The following is a 19,837-nucleotide window of genomic DNA, read 5'->3' as shown; positions in this document are numbered from 1 at the left end:
AGAAAACTGAATTTACAAACTCTTTCTTGTGTACACAGAAACATGACATTATAAAATCTGAACCACAGTCAAGCCCATCTTGAAAACTGAAGTACCTAACAATATGGAGCCATTAGAGTGTATTCTAAAATATATAAAAAATGATACAAAATAACCAAGTCAGTCAGCAGAGTCAATCTAGAATTTAATTTAAACAAAATAGCAATCACAAGTAGAATAACTTCACTATGGTAACACTACCTTTTATATAAATCTGGTACCATCGCTTTGATAGAATACTTTGGAAAAGGTTCAACATTAGACACATCTTCACTACTTCATGTCAAGTAAACATGAATTAAGATACTATCATTTCCTCATTATAAAACACCAGCATCAAACAGGACAAGGTTCACTTTACATCAGTGAAGCATTTTTACAGACACCATCACACCAACGATCACCATATCATCTACTCTGCCTCATCATACTCATTATTTCCTCAGGTCACCTCATCCAGTACCCTGCTACATCCAAAACTCACATAATTAACTACAAACAAACGAACGAGTTTTACATTACATGTCTATACATGGACCATGTGCATTTTCTGCTGGTGTATCCTGAGGTAGCTCCTCTCTGAGAACCTCTTTTCGCAGTGCGTACAGGCAAACGGCCTCTCTCCTGTGTGGACCTTCAGGTGCCTCTTCAGCTGGTGCTGGTGGGAGAACCTCTTCTCACACTGAGAGCAGCTGAAGGGTTTCTCCCCTGTGTGGACCCTCTGATGGCTCTTCAGGTGGCCAGCCCGGGCGAAGCGCATATAACACTGTGTACAGTTGAATGGTTTCTCCCCTGTGTGAGTCCTCTGGTGGATCTCCACCTGTTTGGGAAAACTGAAGGCTTTCCCACAGAATGAACATGGGAAGCGCTTCTCTTTGGCGCTGCCAGATTTACAGATTACGTCTCTACTACTGTCATTTGTCAATGGGATTGTGTAGCCATTTAGTGTTGAGTCACTGGCATTGTCTGAGGTTTGGTTTAACATTAGGAGAGTGTGAGGAGGATGAAGGCCAGGGAGTGTCTGTGTTGTCGCAGGGTCCATGTTCCAGTTGATAGATCCTATAGAAGGCAGGCTGAAGGCAGCACCTGTTAGGGGGTTAACCTGAGGCACCGTCAGTCTCTCTGAATCACCACTATAGGAGCAGGACGGAGCATCACCAGCAGAGTCTGTGTCTGTTCTCTCCAACCGCATACGGACACCTCCCCGACCCTGCAGACCAAATCTACGCCTCGCCCTGGTCTCAGCCAGTTGGTTGTCATGGAGACTAAGTTTGGTTGTTGTTTTGTGTTCGACTGTCAGTTTCTGGTTGTGGTTAACGTTCCCCCGCTGAGAGTTGAGGATGCTGTCCCATCCACTGACCTCCACTATATCGCCTCTGGTCCTGGCCTGATCAGTGATGTTGTCTCTTTGGCCTTTGGCTGCACCGGTCTGGGTCTGGGAATCCAAGATGGTTGCCCAGTCTCCTCTGTTAGCCTCCAGCCAACCACCTGCAGGAAGAGGTTACAAAATAGACTTCACAAACATGGCAAAGAACATTCTACATATGGATTTTTATTGTCAATTACCTGAGCATTTTCATACATTGTGTTTTTTTGTATGTTAACCAATTTCATTTTATGAATGAAGAAAATTAAGGAAAAATAATAGCCAGGTGCATCACTATTTCCATTGAATATCTATTACTGTATGTATTTTATTTTTTATTTTACCTTTATTTAACCAGGCAAGTCAGTTAAGAACATATTCTTATTTTCAATGACGGCCTGGGAACAGTGGGTTAACTGCCTGTTCAGGGGCAGAACGACAGATTTGTATCTTGTCAGCTCGGGGGTTTGAACTCGCAACCTTCTGGTTACTAGTCCAACGCTCTAACCACTAGGCTACGCTGCCGCCCCAATGTGGACTTATTTCTCCCTTACCTTCCTCCCCCAGCTTTAGTCCACTCAGCAGATCAATACTCTCTGGTTCGTCTTCTATTGTCTCTTCTTTGACAATCAGCAGATCAGGCTTCCCATCCTCCATGTCTACTGACTGTAAGAGGTACAGAGTGAGAGGATGTTGGATCAAGAAATCTGAAATGAGCACCTTTCTATGGAGCATCTTCTGATTGGGCATTGAGGGATTGCTGTGAGTAATATGCAAACGTGTTAGTTGATTTGATTACTTGACCTTCTTTAATGAATGGTTTTATAATTCAAAGGCATGGTCCCACACTACCAGACAATATATCAAGACCTGTGCCCTTATACACAAAGAGTCTCAGAGTAGAAGTGGTGATCGAGGATCAGGTCCCTCACTTGTCTACATAGTCTTGTGATCTAAAATTACAAAACTGATCCTACCTCAGCACTCCTACTCTGAGAGGCTTAGTGGAATACGGCCCAAACTAATACCGTTCAGACAGTAGTTCACAGTGGGCTCACCTCAGTGAGACTGTGTGTGGTCCTGTGCTGCTCAGCTGGTTCCTCTGTGGGTTCAGGAGGAGGTGTAGTCTGGTTGTCCTCCATGACCATGGTCCCCTCTGGGCTCCATAGACCCTCATCATACCCCTCCTCCTTCACCAGCAGTACCTCTGGACCCTCCTCCTCCTGGAAGAGACGGGTGATACAGATTACACAGATGTACACTCCCTCAGGTACGTACACACACAGATAATAAACACACTTTCAACATGGAGTGTTTACCCATTCCGACAACATTTGAGTCCTATACTGTAGTTACAGAATGACTTCATTGTTGTTAAACCCATCGTGATGGACATACAGTGGGGCAAAAAAGTATTTAGTCAGCCACCAATTGTGCAAGTTCTCCCACTTAAGATGAGAGGCCTGTAATATTCATCATAGGTACACTTCAACTATGACAGACAAAATTAGATTAAAAAATTAGGATTTTTTAATGAATTTATTTGCAAATTATGATGGAAAATAAGTATTTGGTCAATAACAAAAGTTTCTCAATACTTTGTTTTATACCCTTTGTTGGCAATGACAGAGGTCAAACATTTTCTGTAAGTCTTCACAAGGTTTTCACACACTGTTGCTGGTATTTTGGCCCATTCCTCCATGCAGATCTCCTCTAGAGCAGTGATGTTTGGGGCTGTTGCTGGCTAACACGGACTTTCAACTCCCTCCAAAGATGTTCTATGGGCTTGAGATCTGGAGACTGGCTAGGCCACTCCAGGACCTTGAAATGCTTCTTACGAAGCCACTCCTTCGTTGCCCCAGGTGGTGTGTTTGGGATCATTGTCATGCTGAAAGACCCAGCCACGTTTCATCTTCAATGCCCTTGCTGATGGAAGGAGGTTTTCACTCAAAATCTCACGATACATGGCCCCATTCATTCTTTCCTTTACACGGATCAGTCGTCCTGGTCCCTTTGCAGAAAAACAGACCCAAAGCATGATGTTTCCACCCCCATGCTTCACAGTAGGTATGGTGTTCTTTGGATGCAACTCAGCATTCTTTGTCCTCCAAAAATGACGTGTTGAGTTTTTACCAAAAAGTTATATTTTGGTTTCATCTGATCATATGACATTCTCCCAATCTTCTTCTGGATCATCCAAATGCTCTCTAGCTAACTTCAGATGGGCCTGGACATGTACTGGCTTAAGCAGGGGGACACGTCTGGCACTGCAGAATTTGAGTCCCTGGCGGCGTAGTGTGTTACTGATGGCAGGCTTTGTTACTTTGGTCCCAGCTCTCTGCAGGTCATTCACTAGGTCCACCCATGTGGTTCTGGGATTTTTGCTCACCGTTCTTGTGATAATTTTGACCCCACGGGGTGAGATCTTGCGTGGAGCCCCAGATCGAGGGAGATTATCAGTGGTCTTGTATGTCTTCCATGTCCTAATAATTGCTCCCACAGTTGGTTTCTTCAAACCAAGCTGCTTACCTATTGCAGATTCAGTCTTCCCAGCATGGTGCAGGTCTACAATTTTGTTTCTGGTGTCCTTTGACAGCTCTTTGGTCTTGGCCATAGTGGAGTTTGGAGTGTGACTGTTTGAGGTTGTGGACAGGTGTCTTTTATACTGATAACAAGTTCAAACAGGTGCCATTAATACAGGTAACGAGTGGAGGACAGAGGAGACTCTTAAAGAAGAAGTTACAGGTCTGTGAGAGCCAGAAATCTTGCTTGTTTGTAGGTGACCAAATACTTATTTTCCACCATAATTTGCAAATAAATTCATTAAAAATCCTACAAATGTGATTTTCTGGATTTTTCCCCCTCATTTTGTCTCTCATAGTTGAAGTGTACCTATGATGAAAATTACAGACCTCTCTCCTTTTTAAGTGGGGGAACTTGCACAATTGGTGGCTGACTAAATACTTTTTTGCCCCACTGTAAACACGATGTTGTGGGTAAAGATGAGTCAGCTATGAAGTCAAGTCATCATCATACAAACCTGACTAAACTATATTGACGTGTTCGTTAGTATGTGTGTACACTACACAGTGCATTTGGAAAGTATCCAGATTTCTTGACTTTTTCCACATTTTGTTACGTTAGTTTTATTCTCAAATGTATTCAATTGTTTTTTTCCTCAATCCCCACACAATACCCCATAATGACAAAGCAAAAACAGGTTTAGACATTTTTGCAAATGTATAAACAAATGTTTTACATAAGTATTCAGACCCTTTACTCAGTACTTTGTTGAAGCACCTTTGGTAGCAATTACAGCCTTGCGTCTTCTTGGGTATGACGCTATAAGCTTGGCGCACCTATACTTGGGGAGTTTCTTCTCTGCAGATCCTCTCAAGCTCTGTCAGGTTAGATTGGGAGCATCCCTGCACAGTTATTTTCAGGTCTCTCCAGAGATGTTCGATCGGCTTCAAGTCCGGGCTCTGACTGGGCCACTCAAGGATATTCAGAGACTTGTCCCGAAGCCACTCCTGCGTTCTCTTGGCTGTGTGCTTAGGGTCATTGCCCTGTTGGAAGGTGAACCTTCGCCTCAGTCGGAGGTCCTGAGCGCTCTGGAACAGGTTTTCATCAAGGATCTCTGTGCTCCGTTCATCTTTCCCTCGATCCTGAATAGTCTCCCAGTCCCGGCTGCTGAAAAACATCCCCAAGGCATGATGCTGCCACCAACATGCTTCACTGTAGGGATGGTGCCAGGTTTCCTCCAGATGCGACTCTTGGTTTCATCAGACAAGAGAATCTGGTTTCTCATGGTCTGAGAGTTAAACCCCACCTGTTAAATTAATCCTACCCCCCCACCTAAAAATAAATACCAACAGACGCCTCACAAGTCCTCAACTGGCAGCTTCATTAAATAGTATCCGCAAAACACCAGTCTCAACGTCAACAATGAAGAGGTGACTCCGGGTTGCTGGCCTTCTAGGCAAAGTTGCAAAGAAAAAGCCATATCTCAGACTGGCCAATAAAAAGAAAAGATGGGCAAAAGAACACAGACACTGGACAGAGGAACTTCTGCCTAGAAGGCCAGCACCGGGGCCTCCCACTCTTTCTATTCTGGTTAGCGCTAAGTTTGCACTGTTCTGTGAAGGGAGTAGTACACAGCGTTGTACGAGATCTTCAGTTTCTTGGCAATTTATCGCATGTAATAGCCTTCATTTCTCAGAACAAGAATAGACTGATGAGTTTCATCAGAAAGTAATTTGTTTCTGGCCATTTTGAGCCTGTAATCAAACCCATAAATGCTGATGCTCCAGATACTCAACTAGTCTAAAGAAGGCCAGTTTTATTGCTTCTTTAAATCAGAACAACAGTTTTCAGCTGTGCTAACATAATTGCAAAAGGGTTTTCTTATGATCAATTAGCTTTTTAAAATTATAAACTTGGATTTGCTAACACAACATGCCATTGGAACACAGGAGTGATGGCTGCTGTAGATATTTCCAGCTACAATGGTAATTTACAACATTAACAATGTCTACACTGTATTTCTGATCAATTTGATGTTATTTCAACGGACAATTTTTTTTGCTTTTCTTTCAAAAACAAGGACATTTCTAGGTAACCCCAAACTTTTGAACGATAGTGTATCTCATCAGCCACCTGGTGGAAGGGACTTTGCAGATCTGAGGCTCTTTCCCCTGTTGCCTCAATCATCCTCCACATCCCACCAACATCAGCCGCCTCAGAGCGCAACTGGTCCTTGTTTGGGAACACACACACCAAAGCACATAACAGGCTGACCAATTGAAAAATTGGTGGCCATCCGGGCAAATTTGAGGCTTTTTGAGCCTGACAACGAGCCATCCTCAACAAGGTTGGAAAGTGACAGTGAAGATGAGGCCTCAGTCTGAAGTTCAGGAAGTGGACATTGAGGAGGTTTAGGCAGAAGACATGAAAGCCTGAGAGGAAGACAACCAAAGCTTTATTTTCTAGACTATCATTTTACAGATGTATGTTAAGTTTTTGGGAGATGCGATGGATCATTGGGGATCATTCAATATTCCCTTTCTTTTGTTGTTCTGTGAAATCATCCCTTTCTGAAGAGTCAACTCACTTAAAGTTCAATTCGTAACTAAATTGTTTTTATTTCTATTGGAAGGATTTAATAATTTGCAATTATGTCTACTTATCATAAGGTAAAAGGATTATGTTTGTCTCCATATGATATGGTAAATATATCCAATGGAAAACAACAGCTACACTTAAATGGTGTTAATGTAAATTTGCATATATTTCCATCAATTCCCATATATTTCTGTTAATTCCCAACAGGAATGTTTCCACCTCTGAATATTCCCCAAAATGTGCCACCCTAGCCAGGATCAAGGCAAAGATGACCAGTGCGGTACAGAGAGATCGAAACCCTGCTCCAGAGCGCTCAGGATCTCCGACTGTGGTAAAGGTTCACCTTCCAACAGGACAATGACCCTACGCACAAAGCCAATACAATGCAGGAGTGGCTTTGGGACAAGGGTCTGAATAGTTATGTAAATGTGATATTTCAGTTTAGTATTTTTTATAAATTAGCAAACATTTCTAAAAACCTGTTTTTGCTTTGTCATTATGGGGTATTGTGTGTAGCTTGATGTGGGAAAACCTATTTAATCCATTTTAGAATAAGTCTGTAACCTAACAATGTGGAAAAAGTCAACGGGTTTGAATACTTTCCGAAAGCACTGTATATATGATACATATGGTGCATAGGAAGTGCACAAGAGAATCATTGAAGATGCACATGGGGTAATAATGGAGATTTTAAGTGTGTTTGGGACTAGTACTGTGAATGTGGATGTGAAAGTTGTGTGATTGTAAAATATGACATTAAGCTGATTGAAATGTGTATAATAAATGGATTGAAATTATTACTATTAAGATTGAAATTTGGATAATAAGCTAATAGAAAATTGGATAATAAGAGATTGAAATGTAGCTATAACGTACTGAGCCTGGGGACTAGCTCCAGTGTGACTTTGGAGTGAATGTGAGCCGAGTTTTCCAGTTCTGTGTTAGAGTTTTTCAATCTAGGGGTTCCATCCACCACCGCCCATCGTAGTCTGGGACTACAAGTGTATAGGAAGTAGTGGCAAGAGAACCATTGAAGATACATATGGTGCATAGGATGTAACAATAGAAAAGTCTAAGTGGTCTGAGAACCACTGATAATAGCACAAGGTCTTATTGTAGGAATTTATAATCGTTGAAGATGCACGTGTTGTGAATGTGAATACCTAAGTATAGTTATATAAGGAAAACCAGTTTTGTGTGAGCTGAATTTTCAGAACTATAACGTTATCTAGGGGTTCGGTCCACCACTGCCCATGATCTACAGTTAGTGAACACTGACAGGAGATGCCAATAAAATATTTGAGAGGGTAACAGCCCCCGGACACCGATTTCCTCGATATGAAAGATATGCGTACCTCTCGGGCTGCTGTGGTGTGAACATGAAAAACTAAAGATTTATAACTTTATATAGGGGTTCTGTATGGAGATAGAGTATTATTCCCGAATATGCTTTTAAATTAGAACACTAGAGGGAATATGTAAACCCTTGTATGAATAGAACACTGGTGTAGAGGAGGAATTTGTGATGTAACACAAATGTATAATGGGTTACCAGAGATCTGACGAAGTAACAATATAATTTTTTTTTATATACAACTTGCACACCCACACGTAGACGTATTCTGAGAAATGTTCAGTGGTCCCTTTATGGATCATTTGAGAAAGATAAGGTTAAAGCATTGTAAGGTTAAAGCATTGTACGGGATTTGACTTACCCCTAACCAATAAAAATATAAAAAGTTTTCTTCCACCCTGGTAATACATTTTGAAATAAACCCCATGCCTTGTTAAATAGAGCCAATGGTGTTAAACGGTTGAGTAGATGAATACAGAACATGCTAGGTAAAGACTTAACCTGTCTAGGAACGGGGTTCCACCTCGCTAACAGCCAATGAAATTGCAGGGCGCCAAATTCAATCAACAGAAATCTCATAATTCAAATTTCTCAATCATACAAGAATTAGACACCATTTTAAAGATAAAATTCTCGTTAATCCAACCGCAGTGTCCGATTTTTAAAAAGCTTTTCAGCGAAAGCATACCATATCATTATATTAGGTCAGCAACTAGTCACAGAAAGCATACAGCGATTTTCCAACCAAAGAGAGGAGTCACAAAAAAACAGAAATAGAGAAAATTAATCACTAACCTTTGATATTCTTCATCAGATGACACTCCCGGGACAACATGTTACACAATACATGTATGTTTTGTTCGATCAAGTTCATATTTATATCCAAAAACCTCAGTTTACATTGGGCTTTGCCTCAAAAACATCCCGTGAATTTGCACAGAGCCACATCAATTTACAAAAATACTCATAATAAACATTGATAAAAGATACAAGTGTTATTCACAGAATTAAAGATATACACTGCTCAAAAAAATAAAGGGAACACTTAAACAACACAATGTAATTCCAAGTCAATTACACTTCTGTGAAATCAAACTGTCCACTTAGGAAGCAACACTGATTGAAAATACATTTCACATGCTGTTGTGCAAATGGAATAGACAACAGGTGGAAATTATAGGCAATTAGCAAGACACCCCCAATAAAGGAGTGGTTCTGCAGGTGGTGACCACAGACCTCTTCTCAGTTCCTATGCTACCTGGCTGATGTTTTGGTCACTTTTGAATTCTGGCGGTGCTTTCACTCTAGTGGTAGCATGAGACGGAGTCTACAACCCACACAAGTGGCTCAGGTAGTGCAGCTCATCCAGGATGGCACATCAATGCGAGATGTGGCAAGAAAGTTTGCTGTGTCTGTCAGCGTAGTGTCCAGAGCATGGAGGCGCTACCAGGAGACAGGCCAGTACATCAGGAGACGTGGAGGAGGCCGTAGGAGGGCAACAACCCAGCAGCAGGACCGCTACCTCCGCCTTTGTGCAAGGAGGAGCACAGCCAGAGCCCTGCAAAATTACCTCCAGCAGGCCAAAAATGTGTATGTGTCTGCTCAAACGGTGAGAAACGGACTCCATGAGGGTGGTATGAGGGCCCGACGTCCACAGGTGGGGTTGTGCTTACAGCCCAACACCATGCAGGACGTTTGGCATTTGCCAGAGAACACCAAGATTGGCAAATTCGCCACTGGCGCCCTGTGCTCTTCACAGATGAAAGCAGGTTCACACTGAGAACATGTGACAGACGTGACAGTCTGGAGATGCCGTGGAGAACGTTCTGCTGCCTGCAACATCCTCCAGCATGACCGGTTTGGCGGTGGGTCAGTCATGGTGTGGGGTGGCATTTCTTTGGGGGGCCGCACAACCCTCCATGTGCTCGCCAGAGGTAGCCTGACTGCCATTAGGTACCGGGATGAGATCCTCACATCCCTTGTGAGACCATATGCTGGTACGGTTGGCCCTGGGTTCCTCCTAATGCAAGTCAATGCTAGACCACATGTGGCTGGAGTGTGTCAGCAGTTCCTGCAAGAGGAAGGCATTGATGCTATGGACTGGCCCGCCTGTTCCCCAGACCTGAATCCAATTGAGCACATTTGGGACATCATGTCTCACTCCATCCATCAATGCCACATTGCACCACAGACTGTCCAGGAGTTGGCGGATGCTTTAGTCCAGATCTGGGAGGAGATCCCTCAGGAGACCATCTGCCCCCTCATCAGGAGCATGCCCAGGCATTGTAGGGAGGTCACACAGGCACGTGGAGGCCACAAACACTACTGAGCCTCATTTTGACTTGTTTTAAGGACATTACATCAAAGTTGGATCAGCCTGTAGTGTGGTTTTCCACTTTAATTTTGAGTGTCACTCCAAATCCAGACCTCCATGGGTTGATAAATTTGATCTCCATTGATCATTTGTGTGATTTTGTTGTCAGCACATTCAACTATGTAAAGAAAAAAGTATTTAATAATGTTTCATTCATTCAGATCTATGATGTGTTATTTTAGTGTTCCCTTTTTTTTTGAGCAGTGTACTTCTCTTTAATGCAACCGCTGTGTCAGATTACCAAAAAAAATACGGAAAAAGCAAACCATGCAATAATCTGAGCACGGCGCTCAGAGACCAACACAACCCAAAAGATATCCGCCATGTTGGAGTCAACAGAAGTCAGAAATAGCATTATAAATATTCACTTACCTTTGATGATCTTCATCAGAATGCACTCCCAGGAATCCCAGTTCCACAATAGTTTGATTTGTTCCATAAAGTCCATCATTTATGTCCAAATAACTCCTTTTGGTTCGCGCGTTCAGTACACAATCTAGACACGCGGGCAGGTCCAGGCAAAAGTTCAGGCGAAAAGTCATATTACAGTTTGTGGAAACATGTCAAACGAAGTATAAAATCAATCTTTAGGATGTTTTTAACATAAATCTTCAATAATGTTCCAACCGGAAAATTCCTTTTTCTGTAGAAAAGCAATGGAACTCTCACATAAACGCGAATCACGAGCCCATGGCACTCTGCCAGACACCTGGCTCAATCCCCTCTCATTCCCTGCTCTTTCACAGTAGAAGCCTCAAACAAGGTTCTAAAGACTGTTGACATCTAGTGGAAGCCGTATGAAGTGCAAAATGACCCCATAGACACTGTATATTTGATAGGCCAAGAGTAGAAAAACTACAAACCTCAGATTTCCCACTTCCTGGTTGGATTTTTCTCAGGTTTTTGCCTGTCATATGAGTTCTGTTATACTCACATACATCATTCAAACAATTTTAGAAACTTCCAAGTGTTTTCTATCAAAATATACTAATAATATGCATATATTAGCAACTGGGACTGTAGTAGGCAGTTTACTCTGGGCACGCTTTTCATCTAAACCTGAAAATGCTGCCCCCTAGCCCAAATAGTTTAATATGGACAGAGCATGAGACAGTGCCAGCCCAGTTAATACATATTGATCCCGCCAAAGCATTACATATGAATCTTTAAATAGACATTTAATAAGTGTGAAGGAACAAAGTGAATGGTAAGTGGCTTTCAGATAGCACTAATGCAATATCTTAGTAATTTGAAGAAGTAAATGTCACATTATGAACAGAGGGAGGCCGATATCTAGTGTTTGGGTTTGAGATAAGCTTCCTGTGGAACAGCTAGCCGCCTGTACTCACTGAAAAAAAACCTGTCTGTAAGGGACACAGTGGGAAAATCTGGGAATAATTGAAATGACACGTTTATGACAATTTCCAATTATTATTCTATAGTTTGGGTAGCACCGGTGATTTAAGTAAGAAGGTAATATAATTTAAAACAGCCTGTTTCCATTATGTGGAACTGTGTCCAGAATTGAAGTAGATCCAAGTAAATGTTTTTAGTCACGAATATTGAGCTGATAAGCCAGCACCAACTTTTTGAAGGTCCTAGTAGATTTGTTAAACAACAGGTTCCTTATTTTGACTATTTTATGTCCCAGGGACAGTTTGTACAGAACTGTATGTCAACGCAACAGGTCAAAATGACAATGGTTACAAGAGACAGCCTCTGGGATTTTTAATTTTAGAAGAGGCCCATTCAGCTTGACTGCGAGCTAAGGCCTGGCCATTTTGTTTGTTTTTACCTTACAAGTTTTACCACACACAAGCCAGCACCCACACAACCCACTTGTTAATTAATATTTGTTAGTGGTTTGTACTCTGATTTATTGTGTGGGGTCTTTTTATTTTTGTTTTAGTGGTTTTTCACAGGTTCGAAATTATGCAACTTAAAGGGTACACAAATAAACATTTTGGAAGTTAAACTTTTCATAGTTCTGGTTGCACACTTAAATGATCTTGATATGAAATGTACTGAAAAACTAAACCTGGTACAAAGAATGTTTGAAATATCTTTATCTTTAAATAATGTCTGAGGTACAGGAGAAACAAACACTCAATGGGGTTGAATGACCTCTGACCTCACTTTCTGGTGAAGCCTGATTACCCTCACTAGAAATACTGAAGACATTGGGTGACATTTAAATGTACTATGTAAATAATAATAATTAAGAGGAAGTTTTATAATTTATCATCAACAGTCCTGTGTGTGATTCAGAACACGGGGAGAGTGTGCTACCCCTGAATGAGGGACATCTGTCTCTAGTCTATTTTTAATTAAGTTAAGATGGAGTCATCAAGGGAAAAGGCAGTGTTGTTTTTTTTGGGACGCATGAATCACGATGTGAGTCGTGTCCAAAGGGGGAATTATCAGTCCCCTGTGGCCCTTTGGTAAATATGCAAATAGATTTTCTTCACATGCCTGGTTGTAAAAGGAAAAAATGTGTTGGTAATGGTTGACAGTTACCCAAATGGATTGAAGTTTTCCCCACATCAAGTGATATGTATATTGCTGTTGTTTTTGTTTTCTTTGTTTTTTGTCTTGCTTCAATAACAAATTTCACCAGATTGGATCTGCTGGAGGGTCGGGATTTCTGCCTAAGGATTAGCCCTCAACTCCCTGATCCTGTAACTCTGTAGTGAGATCGCCAAGATAAGGGAGTATAAACCAATTTGAAAAAAAAGTAAAACGGTGTTATTTTCTTTAACATTTGACACTCAATTCGTATTTGGTAGCATTGCCTTTAAATTGCTTAACTTGGATCAAACGTTTTGGGTAGCCTTCCACAAGCTTCCCACAATAAGTTGGGTGAATTGTGGCCCATTCCTCCTGACAGAGCTGGTGTAACTGAGTTAGGTTTGTTGGCCTCCTTGCTCACACACACTTTTTCAATTCTGCCCACAAATTTTCTATAGTATTGAAGTCAGGGCATTGTGAGGGCCACTCCAATACCTTAACTTTGTTGTCCTTAAGGCATTTTGCCACAACTTTGGAAGTATACTTGGGGTCATCTTTCATTTGGAAGATCCATTTGTGACCCAGCTTTAACTTCCTGACTGATGTCTTGAGATGTTGCTTCAATATATCCACATAATATTCCTTCCTCATAATGCCATCTATTTTGTGAAGTGCGCAAGTCCCTCCTGCAGCATAGCACCCCCACAACATGATGCTGCTACCCCCGTGCTTCACGGTTGGGATGGTGTTCTTCAGCTTGCAAGCATCCCCCTTTTCCCTCCAAACATAACGATGGCCGTTATGGCCAAACAGTTCTATTTTTGTTTTATCAGACCAAAGGACATTTCTCCAAAAAGTATGATCTTTGTCCCCATGTTCAGTTGCAAACCGTAGTCTGGCTTTTTTATGGTGGTTTTGGAGCAGTGGCTTCTTCCTTGCTGAGTGGCCATTCAGGCTATGTCGATATAGGACTCGTTTTACTGTGGATATAGATACTTTTGTACCCGTTTCCTCCAGCATCTTCACAAGGTCCTTTGCTGCTGTTCTGGGATTGATTTGCAGTTTTCGCACCAAATTACGTTAATCTCTAGGAGACAGAACGCGTCTCCTTCCTGAGCGGTATGACGGCTGCGTGGTCCCATGGTGTTTATACTTGCGTACTATTGCTTGTACAGATGAACGTGGTACCTTCAGGCATTTGGAAATTGCTCCCAAGGATGAACCAGAATTGTGGATGTTTACAATGTATTTTCTGAGGTCTTGGCTGATTTCTTTTGATTTTCCATTGATGTCAAACAAATAGGCACTGAGTTTGAAGGTAGGCCTTGAAATACATCCACAGGTACACCTCCAATTGACTCAAATGATGTCAATTAGTCTATTAGATGCTTCTAAAGCATGACATCATTTTCTGAAATGTTCCAATCTGTTTAAAGGCACAGTCAACTTAGTGTATGTACATTTCTGACCCACTGGAATTATGATACAGTGAATTAAAAGTGAAATAATCCGTCTGTAAACAATTGTTGGAAAAATTACTTGTGTCATGCACAAAGTAGATGTCCTAACCGACTTGCCAAAACTATAGTTTGCTAACAAGAAATGTGTGAAGTTTTAATGACTCCAACCTACGTGTAAGTAAACTTCTGACTTCAACTGTATGAAGCAAAGGTTAAGTTAAAATATTCTACTGCAATGGTTTTAAAAGTACAACCCAGAAAGAAGGGTTTGAAATGATAAAGTGTCTGGTTTTATGTGTTGATTTCCCTTACTTTATTATAAATATGATATAGAAGCTAAAATCTAATGCTTACCTTAAAATGTAACGATTATTGTCCCACAAGTGATAATGTGATAGACATTTTTAAGTGTGTGCTTTTCTAATAACCAATTTCTTGGTTCATGCAAGTGACTGGTTGAACGAATCCTCACTATCAGTATCTGAATTTGGCAGTACCCCCAGAACCTTGTTTAGAGAAAGGGATCTCTCAGTTTCAAGGTTTCAGCTTTGAGAGAAGAAGTCTCATGAGGTATTGGTCTGTCACATGCATGAAAATAAACAATGATTCATTTAAGATTGACTTTGAGTCTCCCTGTGTAAAAGTTTCTACGACGGCGTCACTGTCTGTCACCTCAAATCTTTCTCTCGACCTGTGTGCACCTACGTTGTAAACTTTCATTCATAGGCTAGGTTGTAGCAACCTCATGATGGGTATAGAGTAACACGTTGTAGCCTAAACCTATCGATGTTACATTGAACTGGGTGAATGGAATATGTATGACTGTCATCCAATATGCTGTAATATAAATAAGGCCATGCACGTAAAAAAATATAATTGACCTCCATCTTAAACGACATTGACCGCCACTGGTATTCATAGCATTCTTACGGCTTGCTACAGCATTGTGACCTGCCGAGGTCTAAGCAGCGTGCTTTGGCTCCGAGCCTCATGAGTTCTCGCCCAGTGCTGGGTGATCTAGTTGCAAGCCTGAGCCTACAAGTGAATTGCATTTATTTCAATGTTTTCATGAAGTAAAACAAATAGTCTGATAATTGACTATCCAGAGAAAAGTGTCTCAGCTCATCAAAATCATCTTGGGATAGGCTCAAACATATTGACAGCTTTACAAAATGAACTATTAAGTCCACACAATACACACCAAAGACAATAACTAAATTGACAAATTATACACAGCCTAACTATAAAACGTAGGCGAGCATCCACACTGGAGGAAAATGTATCGTTCTACAGTAGGTTCTACATGTCAATCAACTGATTGCCCAAATCAGCTCATCAACTCAGCCAGGGACACAAAATGCAGCCTATTATCTGTTTTCACACCTTTCATAATGTGACAATGGATAGGCTAAAAGCCTATTTATGCTCGATCTGAAAATGTGGTCGGAGGCTCCGTATGGAAGGTGTGAAGCAATTGCGGCGCCTACGGAAGCATGCAGAGGCCAAATTGAGCTCTGTACCGCATCGCCTTGCGCCTCCCAAATTTTGTAACAATGCAGAGGTCTCCGTATATCTCCGCATTGACATGATTGGCTGACAGTAGGTGGGCGGTGGAAGGTCCTGTATAAACACAAACTCACTTCCTTGACAAGTTCCCTCATAACAGCTCTGCTCCGCGAAGCACAAAAAGTATGAATTCCCTGACTTCTGCAGAGGCCGTATCACCGTATATGCTACACGGCCAATGCAGATGTCGGATTGACCATGCAGCGCCTTTTACAGGTAGTCTACAGAATTGAGACTATTGGAATATAATCAAATGGCATATTGTAACCAGTGTCTGTCCTCGGTCCAACAGTTGAATAAAAAAAGTATACATTTCCTTTACTACCCAGTGTTAAAACTAACAAATTCCTAGGTGTTTTCATTGACGAAAAAATTAACTGGGCAAATCCCACTTAATTTGTCTGCAATAAAATTGCGAGAGATATTGGTGTCATCAGACGAATTCAACATCTCAAGTAAAATAATATTAAATCTGTAATACACCTTAATGCATCCTTAAGTTGCAATATAGTCTAGGCCCCTCAAACTCAACTCTGGAGCCAGTTGTGCTGCATTTCTTTCTCCATTGTTCCCCTCTACTCACGGACAGATTTAGACCTGGAACAACAGGTGGGTGCAATTAATTATCAGGTAAAACAGAAAATCAGCAGGCTCTGGACCTCGTAGGGTAAGAGTTGAATAGCCCTGGTCTAGGCCAATACTTACAAAAGTAACCTTAACATATTAAGTCTCCGAAAACGTTTTGTGATGCCTGCAACTCATTTCAGACAGTCGTGCCAGTTCCTCTCCACTTTTCCATTGCTTTCAAGTTCTTAATATTCATGACATCAACCAACTTAAAATCTGTATGCATTTAAAAAAAAATTGTTTTTAAATGTACTCCCTGTTTCTTTTCAACTAAAAAAAATACGTACTCCCTGTTTCTTTTCAATCACTATTCACATTTAATACTCAGGTCCACCACTACTCCACAAGAACTGGCACAAACTAGGCCAATTTTTAATCTCCTACAGAGGTCCATTTTTTAGAACAGTCTTCCGGAACACCTCAAGCACTTATTTTTAGGCTTATATATCACACAATATCTGGATGCAATATTCTACCCACAAATATTCAACACTGAAATCTGTTTCTATCATTATTCTAAATGCATCTGTGGATCTTTTCTGCTGATAACACTGAAAATGAATCTATGTTTTTAATGCTGGGTTTGACCTAAACGGCAGACGCTATAGAGTGGAATGGTTATTTTCTATGTTACATAGTGGAATGGTGTTTCTGCTGGTGTATGCTGAGGTTGCTCTTCTCTGAGAACCTTTTCTTGCAGTGCGTACAGGCAAATGGCCTCTCTCCAGTGTGGACCTTCAGGTGCATCTTCAGCTGGTCCTGGCGGGAGAACCTCTTCTCACACTGTTGGCAGCTGTAGGGTTTCTCCCCTGTGTGGACCCTCTGGTGCCTCTTCAGGTGACAAGCCTGGGAAAAGCACATATGACACTGGGTACAGCTGAAGGGTTTCTCCCCTGTGTGGACCCTCTGGTGGATCGCCACCTTCTGGGGGCAGCGGAAGCCTTTGTTACAGAACATGCAGAGGAACCGTTTCTCTTTACTATTGCCTGATATTGCTCCCCCTCCACGAGCCATGGCCCTTTGGTCATTTGAGTTCAACACCTGATCGAAAACGACGCAGCCGTGTGAATCGGAAGGTGCCATCGACGTGGACACTGGGTCACGATCCCTGAATGCGTGTAAAGGGGAGTGGGTGACAACATTTATATTTGTGTCTAAGCTTTCTCTGTAATCTAAGAAATCTCTGCCCTGTGAGTGTCCGTCTCCTAGGTGACTATCTGCATTCCATGTGGGAGGAGCGTCGCCCTCCACTTTCACCTCGTCTACCACTACAACCTCCCCTTTCTTATCTAAGAACCCTTCAGAGTATACACTGCTACTGTACTGGTTACAGTCTCCTCTAAAAAGATGAGTCTGTGTCTCTAAACTCAAGGATATGTTGCCAGGGTCCATCTCTGTAGCGTAAGAACAAGACAGTTCATCAACACCAGTGTCTAACGCGTCACCATCTCCACAGGAAAGAACCGTTCTCTGGCTCTGGTGAAATACCGGTAAGTACTCTGAGCTGGAAGCAGGAGGACAGCCCAGTGGCCCCAGCGTCTCGGAGTCTGATCTGTGGTCAGATTCTGTGGGTAAGAGCCTGTGTGTTACAGTTAAAGTCTTGGTTTCTGTCTCTGACTTGAGGACGTTGTTTGGCGTTCCACTGACCTCCGTGATGCTGTGTCGTGTCCTGGGCTGAGGCGAGGCGGCAGGGTCCTCCCTGGATACAGGGGGTGCTCCAGTCAATCCAATCTGGACGTCTCTTCTGTGTCTTGTGTCCTCCCTTTCAGTTCTCTCCTGCTTGACCCCAGGACCTGAAACCTCTGTATCTGCAGACTGACACAAAAAGAGTGGAGGTTACTGGTACATGAGTGGAATTGGAAAACAATGTCGTAGGGAAGTCTCACAAGCTCCCCTATTGCAGATAAATAAGGATGTACAGTACCAGCCAAAAGTTTGGACACACCTACTCATTCAAGGGTTTTTCTTTACTTTTATTATTTTATACATTGTAGCATAATAGTGAAGACACCAAAACTATGAAATAAATATGGAATCATGTAGTAACCAAAAAGTGTTAAATTAAAATATATTTTATATTTGAGAGTCTTCAAAGTAGCCTTGATGACAGCTTTGCACAAGCTTGGCATTCTCAACCAGCTTCATGAGGTAGTCACCTAGAATACAATTCAATTAACATGTGTGCCTTGTTAAAAGTTCAGTTGTGGAATTTCTTTCCTTAATGCGTTTGAGCCAATCAGTTGTGTTGTGACAAGGTAGGGGGTATACAGAAGATAGATTATGGCAAGAACAGCTCAAATAAGCAAAGAGAAACTTAAGTCAGTCAATACGGAACATTTCAAGAGCTTTTAAAGTTCCCTCAAGTGCAGTTGCAAAAACCATCCAGCTATGATGAAATTGGCTTTCATGAGGACCGCCACAGAATAGGAAGACAGAGTTACCTTTATCTTTGCTGCAGAGGATAAGTTCAGATATTGCAGCCCAAATAAATGCTTCACAGAGTTTAAGTAACAGACATCTCAACATCAACTGTTCAGAGGAGACTGCGTGAATTTGCATTTTTCCTTTATTTAACTAGGCATGTCGGTTAAGAACAAATTCTTATTTTCAATGACAGCCTAGGGTAAACTGCCTTGTTCAGCGGCTGAACGACAGATTTTGTACCTTGTCAGCTTGGGGATTCGATCTTGCAACCTTCCGGTTACTAGTCCAACGCTCTAACCACTAGGCTACCTGCCGCTCCATGAATCAGGCCTTCATGGTCGAATTGCTGCAAAGAAACCACAATTAAAGGACCAACAAGAAGAAAAGACTTGCTTGGGCCAAGAAACACAGGAAATGGACATTAGACTGGTGGAAATCTGTCCTTTGGTCTGATGAGTCCAAATTTTAGATTTTTGGTTCCAACTGCCTTATCTTTGTGAGACGCAGAATAGGTGAACGGATTATCTCCGCATGTGTGGTTCCCACCGTGAAGCATGGAGGAGGTGTGATGTTTGGGGGTGCTTTGCTGGTGACACTCCGTGATTTATTTAGAATTCAAGGCACACTTAACCAGCATGGCTACCACAGCATTCTGCAGCGAATTGCCATCCCATCTGGTTTGCGTTTAGTGGGACAATGACCCAACACACCTCCAGGCTGAGTAAGGGCTATTTGAACAAGAAGGAGAGAGATTGAGTGCTGCATCAGACAACCTGGCCTCCACAATCACCTGACCTCAACCCAATTGAGATGGTATGGAATGAGTTGGACTACAGAGTAAAGGAAAAGCATCCAACAAGTGTTCAGCATGTGGGAACTCCTTCAAAACTGTTGGAAAAGCATTCCAGCTGAAGCTGGTTGAGAGAATGCCAAGCATCTGCAAAGCTGTCATCAAGGCAAAGGTTGGCTACTTTGAAGAATCTCAAATATAAAATATA

The 19,837-nt window shown here is 41.9% G+C and overlaps 2 protein-coding genes across 3 annotated transcripts in view; both read right to left on the bottom strand.

Annotated features, from left to right (window-relative positions):
- LOC124001614 (gastrula zinc finger protein 5-1-like) overlaps positions 1–19,837 on the bottom strand; it is a 532,153-nt gene that overhangs the window by 328,822 nt on the left and 183,494 nt on the right. The gene's annotated exons all lie outside the window — the stretch shown is intronic.
- The window catches only part of LOC124001633 (zinc finger and SCAN domain-containing protein 21-like), a 21,177-nt gene continuing 1,506 nt past the window's right edge, over positions 167–19,837 (bottom strand). The window contains exons 3-6 of the mRNA XM_046308600.1: positions 18,063–18,230; positions 2,464–2,628; positions 1,960–2,071; positions 167–1,527 (exon numbers count right to left, since the gene is read on the bottom strand). Of these exons, the coding sequence (XP_046164556.1) occupies positions 566–1,527; positions 1,960–2,071; positions 2,464–2,628; positions 18,063–18,230 (1,407 nt within the window). The 3' untranslated portion in view covers positions 167–565. The remainder of the gene's footprint in view (positions 1,528–1,959; positions 2,072–2,463; positions 2,629–18,062; positions 18,231–19,837) is intronic.

The sequence above is a fragment of the Oncorhynchus gorbuscha genome, linkage group LG17 (assembly GCF_021184085.1).
Source record: "Oncorhynchus gorbuscha isolate QuinsamMale2020 ecotype Even-year linkage group LG17, OgorEven_v1.0, whole genome shotgun sequence".
NCBI classification, from domain to species: domain Eukaryota; kingdom Metazoa; phylum Chordata; class Actinopteri; order Salmoniformes; family Salmonidae; genus Oncorhynchus; species Oncorhynchus gorbuscha.
This window is presented reverse-complemented; position numbering and strand designations above follow the sequence as displayed.